The 15746-nt window shown below is 58.9% G+C and overlaps 1 protein-coding gene across 9 annotated transcripts in view; it reads left to right on the forward strand.

Annotated features, from left to right (window-relative positions):
• The first annotated feature begins 4442 nt into the window (after positions 1 to 4442).
• DYSF (dysferlin) overlaps positions 4443 to 15746 on the forward strand; it is a 104213-nt gene continuing 92909 nt past the window's right edge. For 3 of the 9 annotated variants that reach the window (XM_074821730.1, XM_074821732.1, XM_074821736.1), the window contains exons 1-11: positions 4443 to 4538; positions 9683 to 9738; positions 10472 to 10563; positions 11806 to 11911; positions 12901 to 13015; positions 13163 to 13356; positions 13514 to 13642; positions 14336 to 14398; positions 14565 to 14615; positions 14713 to 14743; positions 15456 to 15571. In XM_074821730.1, the coding sequence (XP_074677831.1) occupies positions 4451 to 4538; positions 9683 to 9738; positions 10472 to 10563; positions 11806 to 11911; positions 12901 to 13015; positions 13163 to 13356; positions 13514 to 13642; positions 14336 to 14398; positions 14565 to 14615; positions 14713 to 14743; positions 15456 to 15571 (1041 nt within the window). In that variant the 5' untranslated portion in view covers positions 4443 to 4450. Of the gene's footprint in view, positions 4539 to 7515; positions 7610 to 9682; positions 9739 to 10471; positions 10564 to 11805; positions 11912 to 12900; positions 13357 to 13513; positions 13643 to 14335; positions 14399 to 14564; positions 14616 to 14712; positions 14744 to 15455; positions 15572 to 15746 lie in introns of those variants that run through there. The other 6 variants (XM_074821731.1, XM_074821735.1, XM_074821728.1 and 3 more) reach the window with 3 other exon arrangements.

The following is a 15746-nucleotide window of genomic DNA, read 5'->3' on the forward strand; positions in this document are numbered from 1 at the left end:
TTTAACTTGATGCCCAGGTTCTGATCCGAGGCCTAGTTCTGGTTTTTGTTAGGATCTTGGAGGAACAGATGACTTCGGCATCCTGCTTGGCCATGGGGATCCATATGGACAGTCAAGACTTGGATGACAACGTGGTGGCGACTGAATCTTGTGCAATTGGCAGCGTTCAGAAGAATGTGATTGGACTTGGTGCTATTGTGTTAATGTCACTTTAGGTCAACAAATAAAGAAAGTGGCAAGAGACTTGAGGCAATTGTTGCTATATTAAGCATTAATTGGATATGTTTGAATCTTCCTTGTTAGAATGGTTAATCAGCTTCCTTCAATTTTGATTGTAACACATTGTATGGTTGGAGGGTTGGGTTTTTTTAAGGTTTGATTGTATAATCATCTAGGGATGACAACCCACAAGGAGTATGGAGACTCACCAGGACCACACTCCCTTTTAACCTTGGACGCAAGAGGTGACTGCACCACCACTTCAAGGAAACCAGCCGAATCATGGCTGTAGTCACGGGGTGGATTGTGGCAGGTGCATCCCCCCAATGAAGGCAGCTTCTTGGGTGCTGAAGTGCAGCAGCTCCTGGCTGCCTTTGTTCTCAGGGCTCCGTGGTAATTGGGGCCTTTGGCCAAATGGAGCCGCCATTGACTACAGGTCAGATTGGGCCTGGGTGTCAGTGGAGTCCCCTGGGGGAGCCGTTTGGAGCTCGTCCCCTGGAGCAGCAGCTGCGGTCGAGGACTCTCCCCTTGGGTCAGGACGCTGCCCAAGGAAACTCCTCGAGGTGCCTTGGGTCGGGACGCTGCCCTGAGCAGGTCCTCCAGGTTGAGAGCCCTCACTTGTCAGGTGAGTGATAAAGCGTTTTGGGTTGCTGTTAAACCCTAGAAAGTTGTTCTGTTCTCCTCTCACAGACATTGGAACCTGTAATTTAAGGAGAGCTAGTTAACTGTGTTAATAATTAATTTTTTATGTTGAGAGCATCCGTAACATGGTCTTACCAGCAGATCACAGTCGGATCATGACTTTGAGCTGTGATTTTTTTTCACTGAGCTGCTTGAGATTGATTTAAAAGACTGGTTTTCAAAATCCACCATTGTCTGCCACTCCTTCAAACTTCGGGTAGTTGAATTTGACTGCATTATGTACGAGTAGGTAGGAGAGGAGGAGTAAAGCGTCCTCTGTGTCCAAGGAGAATGAGAGACTTTGTGGTTCTGCCTGGTGAGGATATGAGGAAGTATTTCTTTGCAGAAGGGGTTGTTGGGCGTTGGAATGGGCTGCCCAGGGCAGGGGGGGAGTCCCCATCCCTGGAGGGGTTGAAGAGTCGGGTTGACCCAGCGCTGAGGGATCTGGTGGAGTTGGGATCTGTCAGTGCTGGGTTAACGGTTGGACTAGATGATCTTCAAGGTCCTTTCCAACCTGGATGATTCTGTGATATTCCAAGTCAAACCTGTGCCCTAGCTCCTACAAAAATCCTGGTGTCTTCAGCCAGCTGGTTACTAAAGCACCAAAATAAACTGAATTTGGGGTTTAGCAAAGGAAGGACCTTCATGTTGCTGTGGGGAAACATCTTCCTTGGTGGGGGATGATCCTGTGAAGTCCCTCAGACTCACAGGACCTTGCTGTGCCGAGAGCCTGCAGCTGTGAGAGCACTACTTGTGTTTCACGTGTTGAAGTTGTCAGACGATTCCGAGCTGGGAAATGTCTTTAAATTTGTGTTTTTACTTTAAACACAATGCTGGGTACATTCCGGGAGGACAGAGCCTGCTCCAAAGGCTCGGAAACAAAGGCCTTGCCTTGGGCTGTTTGTGTAGCTGACAGAGCAGTCCTGCTGTCAGGCTGGTGACAAAACTTGATCAATTAATTGTTGTTTGGGCTTTGAATTTTCTTTGCTCGGATCCCTCAGCGAGGAGCGCTGCTGTGGGGGAGCTCGCTGCCCGCCTGTTGCTGCTCGGGCCTGGCCTGGCCAACCCCCCGGGAGCAGAGAAATGTCTCAAAAAAACACGCCCGAGGGATTTAGAGCAGCAAATACTTGGTGAGTATGATTCAGGGTAAGAGTATGTGCGTGTGCGTCCGTCCGTCCCCCTCCTCTTCCCTCACTGCTCCCAGGAGCAGAACCCTGCTCAGTACTAGGGCTGAGATTGGGGCCGTGTCATTTAACTGCTTAATTACTCTCAGTTATCCACTCACTGTTGGGTTAGGAGCGAATTTAAAGAATTTAGAGAATTCTTGAAGAGAATTTAGAGAATTCTTGCAGAGAATTTAAAAATTCTGTCTAGAATAAGGGGGTGCCAACTGAATTTAGCGCCAGGAGCGCGCGGCAGAGCTCGGCCTCGTCGCGGCGGTTTTTCCCTTGTCTCCTGACAATGCAGCTTTCTGTGTGTGTGTTTCTGAGTTTCCAGAGCCCCTCGGTGAAGTCGGGAAGGCGATTTCTCCCCATGGTTTCTCTTTGTCGCTTTATCTGCACCGAGGATGAGAAAACAGCACCGTGCCTTATTCCCGCTGCCGCCGCCCAAGCGTGGTGCCGGGCTGCAGAAGAGGTGAGCGTCTGGCATCCCCCCGCCCCGGCTGCTCCCGAGGTCCAGGGATGGGGATCGGTCCCTAAATCCCGTTCCTGCTCCACATCCGCTTCCCCGGAGCCGCTTTAGGCCTGGCCTTTCCCTTTGAGACACCGCAACAACCTCGGGTAAAACCAGGAGCTGCCGCAGCGCTCGCAGGGAGAGAGGCAGGAGCTGTGAGGGCTAAAGGGGGATTTTGGAGGGAAAAAAAAATCCTCTCCCAGCATGATGTGGAAAAATAAAAAGAAATCTAGGAAAAATGAGGTAAAAAAACCCCCAAACATCATTACAGAATGAGCTGTTACTGGTTTTCTGAACATTGCTCCCCAAAATATACAGTGCTTGCACTTCATCCTGTGCCTAACGCTGCTGCAAATTGAGTTTATTTTGGAGCTGTTGATAATTAAAATGGCCCTGGGCCCGGCCGCAGGGACGCTGCCCCCGCTCCCGTCCGCCTCTGCCAGCAAATGGGGTGATTTCAGTAAAATCCACCAAGCTTTTGCAACAGCTTTTCCGCTGCCCTTGCAGGAGTTTTGCCTCTCCCCGGTTTGATCTGGTGCCTCCGGGGGGGAGAGCCCGGTGAGGCGGCAGCGATGCCCCAGCTCCTCTTTAAGGGTTTTTTTTAAAAAAAAGATGTCGCGATCGTGGGGTCTGGAGGCCTCTTGGTGCAACGGGAGGGATGGACGAGGGACAAACGGGCTCTGCCAAGGGGACTCGTGCTCAATATCGGGGGGACAGGGGGGGATGGGGGTGCTGGGGGACCCCGGGGCTGGGCCCCGCTGTCCCCTGTGTGTGCCCTCAGTTTTAATTTCACCGCTAATTAGATGTGATGACGCTGCTGCTTCCGCAGTTTCCCCTTTGGTGGCTGACCCGGCGCTGGTCCAGGGTTTTGGGGTGAAGGGGGGGGGGTCAGTATCCAGCAGGAGGAGAGGGAAATGGGTTTAGATAAAGCCAGAAAGGGTAAAAGGGGGGTGAGTGTGGGCGCGGGGGGGTGGGGGTGCAGGGAGGGAGGGACCTCACTGAGCCACTTGCTGGGAAACCCAGGGGTAAAAATAACGTCCCCAAAATAGCCCTGACTGTCCCCACCTGTCTCCAACGGAGGGGAGACGTGTGTGTGTGTGTGTGTGTGTGTGTGTGTGTCCGCCCCAGCTGGGGAAACTGAGGCAGGGGAAGGAACACTGGAGGGGGGGGGGGGGCGCGCACACACACACACACACACACACACACACACACAGAGTCCCCCTCTGGTGCTGCTGGGCTGGTGGGACCCCCAGGATGGGGGGTTGTTCACACCCAGCTCTTGGTGGGAGGGGGACACCCTGCTTTGTGATGTGCCCGGGGGGGTCACACCGTGTGTTTCTCAACCCCCCCCCAGCCCCCCAGTTCCCACCCCCAAGGTGATGTTGCCCCCCCCCCCCCCGGCCTGGCCCTGGTGAGGGGCTGCACGCCAGGGCTCCCCAGCCCCTTCCCAGCTCTGAACCCCCCCCCCGTCATGGGCCAAACCCCATTTGGGGTTTTTGGGGGGTTCTCACCCCTGCAGCCCCCCCGCCGTGGGAAGCGAGCAGAACCCCCTTACCTACCGAGTTTGGGGGGTTCACACCCCCCCCTCCCTCCTGCGGGGTTCTGGGGGGGGGGGGCACTCACCTGCCCTTGCTGCGGGGGGGGTGCCAGCCCTCAGCCCCCCCATCCATCCTTCTGGGGGTCCCCCAGCCGCCTCCAACTTGGGGGGGAGGGTTGTGTCTCCCACCCCCCTGCGAGGCCGCATCCAGCGGCGGCCGCGGTCCTTCCCCTTTAAGAGAGGCGGGTACCGGGCGGGGGGGGCGACGGGTACCGGGAGGTTGGGGGGGGGGGTTGGGGGGGGCCCAGCGGGGCGGCGGGAGGCGGCGGGACCGGGGCGATGCTCCGTGTTTTCATCCTCCACGCGGAAAATGTCCGCACGCCCGACACGGACATCAGCGATGCCTATTGCTCCGCCGGCTTCGGAGGTACGGGGGCGGGGGGGTTAAACCGGGGGGGGGTAAACCGGGGGAGGGTGTTAAACCGGGGCGGGGGGGTGGTGTTGTACTGGGGTGGGGGTTGCACCAGGCTCTGGCCGGGTGGCGGGGACGCTGCTGAAAGCGATGGCGGGGGGTTCCTGCATCCCATCCATCCCCTGAGCGCCCCCCTCGATGTGATGTGCCCCCCCCCGCCGGGCGATGCGCATTGTCCACGGAGCCCCCCCCTCACCCCGTGGGTCCCGTTGTCCCCCCACATTCCGCGGGGAGTGGATGTGTGGGGAGCCCCCCCCGCCCTCCCAGCTCCAGGCTCCATTCTGATGCGGGGGGGGGGCATAGCTGAGCGGTGACAGCACCAGCGCCCGGCCGGGCTATTTCTGGCCTCTGCTCCGCTCCGGGGAGGGGGGGGCGGGGATCGCGGGGGGCCCCCGCAGCAGGGGACAGAGTGGGGGGGGCCGGGATGCCGCCCCCCTTCCCCGTGACCCCCGTGGGTGGGGTGCCCCCCCCCCCATATCCCCAGGGGTGATGGTGGCCACGGGGCAACCAGCCTCCCAGGACCCCTCCAGTGCCAACCTGGGGCCCAAATCCCCCCCCCGCCACGGGGTGACAGAGGACACGAGGCAGCGTGGGACGTGTCACAGCTCGGGGCGGCCTTGGGATGAAAAAGCAGCTTTTTGGGGCTGGTCGGGGGAGGGGGCGACACGTGATAAGTGGGATTACCCTGCAGCCCTGCCAGGCTCTGCAGCTCGTGGGGGGGGAGGCACGGAAGTCCCCGTCCCACTGTCCCCGTGTCCCCATGCGTCCCCACGCGTCCCCTCACCCCTGGGCCCTGAGCTTCTCCTTCCCACGGTGACCTCGGCAGCCCATGGGGGGGCTGTGACACGGGGTCAGCCGCCACCTCTGCGCCAGGGGGACAGGGAAGGGGCTGGTAGCAGGGACGTGCCCCCCCCCCCAGCTCACCCAGGGGTTTGGGGGGGCCCAGCCGGCATTCTGGTGCTTTGGGGGGCTCAGAGGCACCCCCCCCCCCCCCATGCTGGTGTGTCCCCAGTGCTGTGACATCCCCGGGTCTGGGGTGCTGATGCTCTGCAGCCCCCTGGGGTGTCACCCCTGGGGTGTCACCAGGCTCCCGGGGGTGCCTCACCCCCGGGTTCCACTGCTCGGGCACCCCCGACTTGCAGCACCCCCAGACGCTCGCGCTTCCTCACCCTCGGGGCTTGCAGCATCCCCCAGTCCGGGTGATTTGCCATCCCTAGGGCTTGCGGCAGCCCCGGGGTCACAGGCGGGGGCCCCCCCAGGGCCTGCAGCACCCCCGGTCCTGGTGATTTAATTACCATCCTGGGCCTTGCAGCACTCCCGGATCCCCGTGACTTAATTTATCATCCTGGGCCTTGCGACCACCCCAGTTCCAGGTGCTTGGGCATCCTCAGGGTTCGCAGCACCCCCAGATCCTGGTGATTTAATTTGCCACTCCTGGGGTTCGTGGCATCCCCAGTCCTGATGATTTAATTTACCATCTCTGGGGTTTGCAGCATCTCTGGATCCTGGTGCTCGGGCATCCTCAGAGCCTGCAGTATCCCTGGATCCTGGTGATTTATTTACCATCCCCAGGCCTTGTAACATCCGCAGATCCCTGTGCTTGGGCATCTTTGGGGTTCGCAGCACCCCCAAGTCCCAGTGATTTTAATTTACTCTACCTGAGGTTCGCAGCACCCCTGAGTTGAGTCCTGATGATTTAATTTACCATCCCTGGGCCTTGCAGCATCCCCGGATCCCGGTGCTTGGGCATCCTTGGGGATTGCAGCACCCCTGGGTGTTGGTGAGTTATTGACCATCCTGGGTTTCACAGCACCCCCAGTCGTGGTGATTTACCATCCCCAGGGCACTCCTGGGTCCCGGTGATTTAATTTACCACCCCTGGGCCTTGCAACAACCCCAGATCCTGGTGCTCAGGCATCCTCGGGATTCACAGCATCCCTGGGTGTCGGTGAGTTATTTACCATCCCCGGGGTTTGCAGCACCCCCGGATCCCAGTGATTTAATTTACCATTCCTGGGGTTCACAGCACCCCTGAGTCCTGGTGATTTATTTACTGTCTGGGGTTTGCAGCATCCCTGGATCCTGGTGATTTATTTACCATCCCTCGGCCTTGTAACATCCCCAGATCCCTGTGCTTGGGCATCTTCGGGGTTCGCAGCACCCCCAAGTCCTGGTAATTTAATTTGCCATTCCTGGGGTTCGCAGCACCCCTGAGTTGAGTCCCAATGATTTATTTACTATTTCTGGGCCTTGCAGCATTCCTGAATCCTGGTGCTTGGGCATCCTCGGGGTTCGCAGCACCCCTGGGTGTCAGTGATTTTATTTACCATTCCTGGGGTTCGCAGCACCCCCAGTTCTGGCGATTTAATTTCTCATCTCCGGGCGTTGTAACATCCCCAGATCCTGCTGCTCTGGTGATTTAATTTACCATCCCTGGGCCTTCCAACATTCCTGGTTCCTGGTGCTCGGGCATCCTTGGGTTTCGCAGCTCCTGGTGATTTAATTTACCTTCTCTGGGGTTCGCAGCACCCCCAGGTTCCAGTGCTTGGGCATCCTTGGGGACGCTGCAACATCCCTGGGTGTCATTAATTTATTTCCCCTCCCTGGAGCCCGCAGCATCCCTCACTCCCGGCGATTTAATTCCCCGCCCCCGGGGCTCGCAGCATCCCCGCTCCCCAGCTTTTCGGTAGCCCCAGGGCTCGCAGCATCCCCGTTCCGCGCCTTTTCGGTAGCCCCGGGGCTCTCAGCATCCCGGTTCCTGCAACCTCCGGACCTGCCGCGCCGAGGCGCTTCGTGTCACCTCCCGGGCAGCTCCTCCGCCCGCCGGGGAGGGCCGGGCCGGGCCGGGGCGGGGGGTGGCGATGGGGGGACCGGATCCTGCCCCGGGCTAAGCCCAGTTTGGCCTCCTCGTGCCCTATTCCCTCGCCCAGCCATGCTGCGCTGCTTGCTCCAACGAGCCAGCCACCTCCCCAACTTGGAGAAGGGGGACAAGCAAAGCGACCCGGTGGCCAGCTTGACTTTCCGAGGTGAGGGGACCCCAAATCTGGGCTGGGGTGGGCAGGATTAATCCTTTCCCAGACTCTTGTCTTGCTTTTACAGCCCCCTCCAGCAAAGCCCGGTTTCTGCGGGGCGCCCGGCCAGGACGTACGTCCTGGCCGGGCGCCCCGCAGAAGCCAGGCTTTGCTAAGCTCCATCCTTGTCCTAAATTGTCACAAAATTCCCCCCCTGCACCCCGCTATCAACCGCACCGCAGCCCCCTCCATCCCCACCCTGTCCAAGGCTCCCTGGGGTGGGCTGTGGGTTTTATCGCCCTTCCTCCATCATTTTGGGGCATGAAGGGTTGTGGGGAACAGGGAGAAATTTTTCCCTGGGAGATTTTTCCCGGGGGGGGGTGGGACGGGACACGACACTTGGGGACAGTCATTTAGCGCTGCCACCCAGTGCTACGACATCTAGAAGTGGTGGGGTGGCAGGGGTGAGCCCCGACAAGGAACAAGACCCTTGGGTGCTCTCAGTTGCTTTTGTGCTTTGCTCTCATGAAGATATTTTAATTATTAATGCAAAATTGATAAAAATAATCCCTCATCTGGGGGGGTTTCCCCTTGCCCTGGGTACCGGAGGATGGAGGTCCTGGGAAGGGTGTGTTGCCTTTGCACCTCGAAAGCGCTCGCTGGAGGATGTCACTTTTTTTTTTTTTTTTTTTTTTTTAGCAGACGTTTCCCGGTGGTGGAAAATGTCCATTTTTAGAAAAAAAAAAAAAAAAAATAAGGAAAGGAAAGGGATGAGTGGCTTCTGACCCAGCCTTTCCTGTGCTGCACGGGGTGGGTTAGGGGGGACTGTGCTGCTGCCGGCCCCTCCCCAGCCACCTCCGTCCCCGTCGGCTCAGGGGACCCCCGGCTTCATCCCGTGGTGGGTGCTGGGCGCTCGCCCAGGGTGGCCCCCGTCCACCCGTGGCCAAGGTGGGAAGTGTCTCCCAAATCACACTCCCCAGAGTGCAGGGAGCGGGGGGAATTCCAGACCTCTACATCCCAGGAAAACGAGGCATAAGCAGGCGACGCACCTTAAATCGAGGGTGTCTGACGTCTCCCCGGCTCGGTGACCATGTCCTGGGGTGCCGTGTCAGGGCGATGGCAGCTCTGGGTCCCCCCCCCTGCCCTGGCCCCAGCCGGGCTCCCGGGAGATTTAACAGAGACTCTTTAAAACCTGAAATAGGAAAAGATTCATTGAGCGACACTAAAACAACCAAAAAAAGGAGCATATTTTGAGCGACGGCTCGGGCTCCCTGCCAGCCCGGGGTACCTATATATATCTATAGGGCCCCGCAGGGCGCCCGGCTGGTGTCCCCTGGGGTTTGAGTCACCGCTATTGTTTGGCTCTTCCTTTTCCTCTTCCCCCGGTCCCTCCCGTGACGCGGCCCCTTGGGGCCCAGCGGGGCGTTTGGCCAATTTTCGGTGTGACATGAGGGTCGTGGTTTTGGGGTGCAGCCAGACCCCCCCCTCAGGCAGGGCTGGAGACCCCCACCCGTCCCCAACCTTCACAGCGGCTCCTCGGGACGTTGCCCTGGGGGCTGCTTTGAACTGCTGCTGCCCGACTCGGCTCCCTGCCACGGCTGTGGTTCCACCCTTGGGGAGCAGGTGCCACCATCCCCACCCGCATCTTTTGGGGGTGTCCGTGGGTCACCCCCACCCTGCCCCACTCAGTGTGCAGGCATCCGACTGCTCGCACTGGGGCTGTGGGTCCTGTCTGGGTTGGGGTGGAAGGAGGAGGATGTCTGGGTCCCCCGTGGCACCTTCCAGCCCAAAATCCCCCCCAGAGGCCGTTGGGAGCCTCCTCCCTGCCCTGCTCGTGGGGAAACTGAGGCACGACACACCCAGATGACTTCCCCGGGGTTTTCCAGCAACACCTGTAGCAGGGTCGGGGCTCAAGGAGGGATCCTGAAGCCCGTCTGAGCACAGAGCAGGGCCTGATCCTGCTCCCGGGAGCTACGGGTGTCGCTGGAGTCTCCCAAGCCCTCCTGTGCATGGCAGGGGGGGACACCGGAATTTTGGGGTCTTCCACCCGAAGCAACTGGTCTGACCCATGTGTGTTGCTCCCTGCAGGTGTGAAGAAGAGGACTAAAGTCATCAAGAACAACGTGAACCCCGTATGGAACGAGGTGAGGGTGTCCCCGTCCCCGTCCCTGTCCCTGTCCCCGCGGGGCACAGCCCTGGCACGGGTGGTGTGCTGGGACCCAGGTGCAAGCCCAGAAGGGTGCCCCAAGCACAAGGGGCTTGCGGGGGCCCTGGGGTGGTCACCCCATGGGGGGTTTGGGGCTGGTCCCCATCATGAGCAGCCTCGTATCCAAAATTCTGAAATTCTGGGCAGCGGCAGCGGAGAGAGGGAGGGAGCCAGCGCCACTCGAGCCTCTTCCTCTTCCATCAAGATCTTATCAGGGCTAAGCACGCACATTATAAGAAGCTGTTTAAAAATATTGCAGCTCGAGGGGAAAACAAGGGTGTTTTACTCATCAGCCTGGCCCAGGGGAGGATATTTTTGTCAGCAGCTTCTTCCTTCTAACCTGAGCTGTGCTTTCGTGGGTCAAAATTAAAAAAAAAAGGGTTTTGGTGAGCAAACTAACACTGTTTCGGTGCAGAAACGCTGCGTGCCAGCTCCCATTGTTTTCTCCTTCACTTTTAATCCATGAGGAGGGGGAGGCCTTTGCCTGGGGCATGTTTTTTTTCTGTGGGTCTGCCGGGAAATTTCGCTCAGGGCACACAAGGTGCCAAGGGTTGGAGCTGTCAGCGCCACGATGGTGAAGCGGTTCTGGCATTTTGGAGCCAGGCGATGCCTTCGTGAGCATCGTGGTCCCTGCTGGGCGCTGAGCCGGGCTCCCCTCTCCTCCCCTCCAGGGCTTCGAGTGGGACCTGAAGGGAGCCCCCCTGGACCCGGGCGCGGAGCTCACCGTCGTCGTCAAAGACCATGAGACCGTGGGGAGAAATAGGTGGGAGACGTGTCAGGTGCCGATTGCGACCCCCCTGCCCGGCTCCTATCGCCAGCACAGCCCGTGCACGCACGTGTGCACGGCCCAGGCTTTGCACGAGGGGGCTGGGGAGGGTGGCGAGGGGGGGGTCGGGTTCTCCCCAACATTGCTCCCGGCGCTTTGCTGGTGGGAGGCAAGAGCCACATTTTTGGGCTGCTTGGCTCAACAACCAGGGAGAGAAACTGATGTTTGAGGGCGGGAAGAGCACAAGGGACCCTTGTGCCCGCTGCCACCCCCGGGGCTGCCGCAGCAGCTTGGCTGCCGCCGCCGCGAGGCCTCAGTGATGGGCGCTTGGCCCGGGAGGTGCGAGACGGCAGCCAAGCTCCTTTCCCGGCCGGCGGAGCTGGGAAGGGCGGCGTTTGCAAAACAAACAGCCCAGGGTGGTTTCCTTCCTCACAGCAGCTCCTGGTGCCCCTCACTCCAGGGGTTGGGGTCTTCCTCCCTGCAGTGGTTGCGTGAGGAAGAAGAGTGAGAGCAGGTGGCGATGCCAAACCCAGCCCCGGGACACCCCACCTGGCCACCCCCCAGAAACCCATGTCTGCTCACGGGGCTCCTTTGGCCCCGATCGCTGCTTGCACGGGGAAAAAAAATATAGGAAGTAATTTATTTTTGGGCAGCGGAGGGTGGGAACCCGCTGCCCTGCTCCGGCTGGGACGGGGAGGATGGCCCTGGTGTGAAGGATCCTGTTTCCAGGGCTGGAGCCGATGCTGGATTTGCTCTTGGGCCGGAGGCCAAGGGAGGTGGAAATTGGGTCCGATCCAGCTCGGTGGCGTCGTGCGATTTTATAAATAGAGGAGGACGGGAGAAGGGTCCTGGCTCCTGGCGCAGGGAGATTTCGTCTGCCTGTGTGGGGAGCAGCAGGGACCGCGATGTTCTCGTGAAGGGTCCCTTCTCCATCGCGAAGGTCATGGTGGAGTTTTGCTTTTCCTTCCTTGGAGAAACTACCAACCTGGACAGGTTGTCCCGGACCTTGCACTTGGCCTTGTTGAACCTCATAAAGTTCACATGGTCCCACTTCTCGGGCTTGTCCAGGGTCCCCCTGGACGACATCGCGTCCCTCGAGCGAATCACTTGCACCTCTCAGCTCGGTGTCATCTCCAAAGTTGCTGGGGGCACGTTCAGTCTCACTGTGGGTGGGTTTGCACCAGTCACGGCTCCTTGGCCCCTTCCCCTCCTGACCCCCCTGTTGCTCTTCACCCGCAGGTTTTTGGGAGAAGCCCGAGTGCCCCTGCGCGATGTCCTCTCCTCCCCCAGCCTGGCGGCCTCCTACAACCTCCCCTTGCTGGACACCAAGAAGCAGAGCACCGGGGTGAGTCCCTGTGCGGGGACCAGTGAGACCAGTTTAGGTAATGTCCCTGCCAGCTGCAGCTCCCAGTTAGAGACCAGTGTGAGCAACATCCCTGCCAGTTGCAGCTCCCAGTTAGAGACCAGTTTGAGCACAGTCCCTGCCAGTTGCAGCTCCCAGTTCGAGACCAGTTTGAGCACTGTCCCTCTCAGCTGCAGCTCCCAGTTTGAGACCAGTTTAAGCAATGTCCATACCAGTTGCAGCTCCCAGTTCAAGACCAGTTTGAGCAACATCCTTACCAGTTGTAGCTCCCAGTTGGACACCAATTGTCCCATCCTGGACTCTTTGCCTTTGAGCTTTACCTTTCAGGGACCAAAATCAGCAGCTCGGGGAGGGGGCCAGCAGGAAGCGGCGAGGTCTGTGCTGGGGGACTCACCTCCTCCACCCCGTGTCCCCCTCTTCTCCCTGTCTTGGAGGTTGGGGAGAGCTTTGCTGGGGACACCCAGGTCCTTTGCTGGGGACACCCCAGCAGCAGATGGGTCAAACCTCTTCTCAGGGCAGACATTGGCAGTGGCTGGAGCCCCTTCACCTCTGGGACAGGGGTGTCTGTGCTGGGGGCCAGGGGGCTCACCACACCTTGTAACCCATTAAATCTCACACCTCCCTTCCCACAGCTCCCCTCTTCTTGAGCCTTTCCCTGGCTCTGCCTCGGCATCTCCCTCCCTCCCGCTCCCTTCCTGGATGATGCAGCGTCCGGCCCTGGCTCAGCCTGGCCTGGGGCTGCCATCTAGTGGGACGGGGACCAGGTGATCACCCCGCTGGGTCCCCGCACGTCCCTGCTGCCCCCATGGGCCCTGGGATCCCCCTCCCTGCCATCTCCCTGCTCTGTCCTTTTTTTCGGCCACATCCCCCACACCTGGGCAGAACATCGCCAGTGGCATCTGGCACCGAGGCTCAGACCCCGGGAGAGTGTTTCTGGACACCCATATATTTATTATTTCTTTTTTTTCCAGGCTTTCCTCATCCTACAAGTGTCCTACATTCCCCCGCCAGGAGCTGCCCCCCTCTTCCCCCCTCCAGCCCCCCCTGAGCCAGTGCCAGCTGCTTCTGAGCCTGACACAGTCACCGGTAACCAGAAATCTTCACGTGCAGCACCAGGGGGGACGTGTCCCCTGGTAGCATCACGTTTGTCCCACTCAGATCCCTCACCCTACGGTCCCACAGCGCCCAGTCCCACGTTGCCGCATCCTCCATCTCCTTCCTCGCCCCGCGCAGAGACGGCTGGAGAGGAGGAGACGGAGGATCAGGCAGCAACGGGGGATGAGACGGAGCCCTCCTCCTCCTCTGGGCCGCCGGGGTCTGAGCCCCCCTCGCTGCCCCGCAAGCCCCCCGTGCACCACGTCCAGGGGTTGAAGCGGAGGAGGAGCTCACCCAAAAAGCCTCTTTCCAACAAGCCGCAGGATTTCCAGGTGAGACGAGGCTGGTGGGGATGAGCTGCTCCCCTTGAACCCACCTCCCCAAAGCCCCCCAACCCGTCGCTACAGGGGGTTCATCACCTGAGAAGTGTCTGTCCCAGGGTAGGACTGACCCCACTGACCCCCTGCCCTGTCCCCCCTCCCTTTCTAGATCAGGGTGAGGGTCATCGAGGGCCGGCAGCTCCCCGGGGTCAACATCAGGCCCGTGGTGAAGGTGACGGCCGCTGGGCAGACCAAGAGGACCAGGATACGCAAAGGCAACAGCCCCTTCTTTGACGAGGTGAGAGGGGGTGTCTCTGCTCCAGGTGTGCCCAGGGGTGTCAAGGAAGTCTCGGGAGCATTATGGGTTGGGGTCCTGAGTGATGGGAACCCTGGTGCAGCTCAGAGGCTGGGATGTGTGGCGATGGGGACTGCAATAGGGGGGAAGCTGAGGCAGCGGCAGGGAGCCCTTTGGCAGGTCCAGCATCCTCTGCCTTCGTGCAGGGCCCACCTCGGTCACCTTCCGGAGGTGACACACACATCCCAGAGCCACCAGTAGCATCCCAGTGGCATGTCCTGGGCAGGGGTGGGCGACGTGGCTGGGTGTGCAGGATGGGTACGCTCAGACAGCCACAGGTGATGTCCCCAGCCCTGACCCCGAAGTGTCCTTCAAGCCTGACTCTTGGGATGTCCCCAAAGTCGCCTTCAACCCACCCTGTGCTTATTTAGAGACCCCCAGGAGAGTCCCTTGGGATGTCTTTTGCAAAGTAGCCCAGCAAAAGCCAACTGGAGGATGTTGCTCATCGGGGTGCACCAGCTTCACTCAGCACAGCCCTTTTGGGGGGCTGTTGCTATTAATGGGGTGGGGTCCCTCCTAACAGGAGGCTTCAGCCTATGGGGTCGGGGGCACGGGAGAGGCTGGGAGGTGCGAACATGCCCTGGGGGGAGGCTGGGGCAGACAGCAGCCTTGCACCCTCACCCCTCTTTCCTACAGACCTTCTTCTTCAACGTCTTCGAGTCACCGGCTGAGCTGTTCGACGCACCCATCTTCATCACGGTGAGCTTCAGCAAATGTCCACCCTGCCCCAAACATCCCCCCTTCCCCTCCCCACAGTGCCCTGGGAAACGTCCCCCCTATTTCCCACACTGGCATGCAGCGGGGTCCTCCAAGCTGCCAGGATTTGTTGCTGGATTTACCACTTTTCCTTATTTTCATCCCGCAGGTTGTGGACTCTCGGTCTTTCCGGACAGACTCAGTGATCGGGGAGTTTCGGGTAAGGCCACCCCACCCTCTCTCCTCTTCCCCCCTGTTTTCTGCCACGCTGGCCCATGGGGTGAACGCTGGCATTTCTTTTTTATTTTATTACACAGATGGATGTGGAGACCATTTACTCCGAGCCAAGTGAGCCCAACGGGTGGTTGGGGTCTGGGCCAAGGTCACCTCCTGTGGCTGGGGGCGGGGGTCACTCTGGGGAACCCTTTTTTTAGGACCAAACATAGGGAAAATGCACACACACATTGCAGCTCTCCCATATATGACCCCAGACGTGTCCCTATATCCATCATCACCTCCCATTTCTCTTCCCTTTCCCAAGACATGTGTCCTTGAGGCTTTCAAGTCATCGCGCCACCGGCTCGCCGGCAGAAAACCCCACCAGCACAGCCCAGCTTGCTTTTTTTCCTCTTGAGTCTGGCTCATTATTTTTTTATCTATTATTTAATCTCGAAGAAGGTAAAATAATGTTTAGAAAAAAATTCCTACCCTGATCACTGCAGGGAAAAGCCTCCTAATTTTAGCTGCAAAGAGTTAAGACTTACAAGGCAAATCCCTTCATACGATGATTTGCCTTTTGGTCAGCCCTGAAGTGGTCAGGCTCTTGGACTAGATGATCATTGTAGGTCCCTTCCAACTGAATCATAGAATCATTTAGATTGGAAAAGACCTTTAAGATTGTCGAGTCCAACCATAAACCTATTCTATTCTATTCTACTCTACTCTATGTAAAAGGAACATAGTATTTATTATAAAAACCCCACCCAACAGCATCCTTGAGGCCATCTCTCTGTGTGTTTGAGGACCAGCAAATGGGTCTCAAGTCTCTTTTCTCCCCTAGAACATGCTTTCCTCAGAAAATGGCTGCTGCTCTCTGACCCGGAGGACTTCTCCGCGGGGGCCAAGGGCTATCTGAAAGTCAGCCTGTTTGTGCTGGGGCCTGGAGATGAAGCTCCTGTGAGTATCACCCCGGCTGCGATGGGGGGACCTTCCAACCATGCTGCCTCACCACCCTGGGCCATCAAACCCCATGCCTGTTCCCAGCTGCAGCTTCGATTTTCCTCCATTTTGGGGGCAAGGTGCTGGATTTTGGGGTCTTGCTGCTCATTTCAGGACTTTTGAGAAGCTTGGT

Source organism: Strix aluco, chromosome 4 (assembly GCF_031877795.1).
Source record: "Strix aluco isolate bStrAlu1 chromosome 4, bStrAlu1.hap1, whole genome shotgun sequence".
NCBI classification, from domain to species: Eukaryota; Metazoa; Chordata; class Aves; order Strigiformes; family Strigidae; genus Strix; species Strix aluco.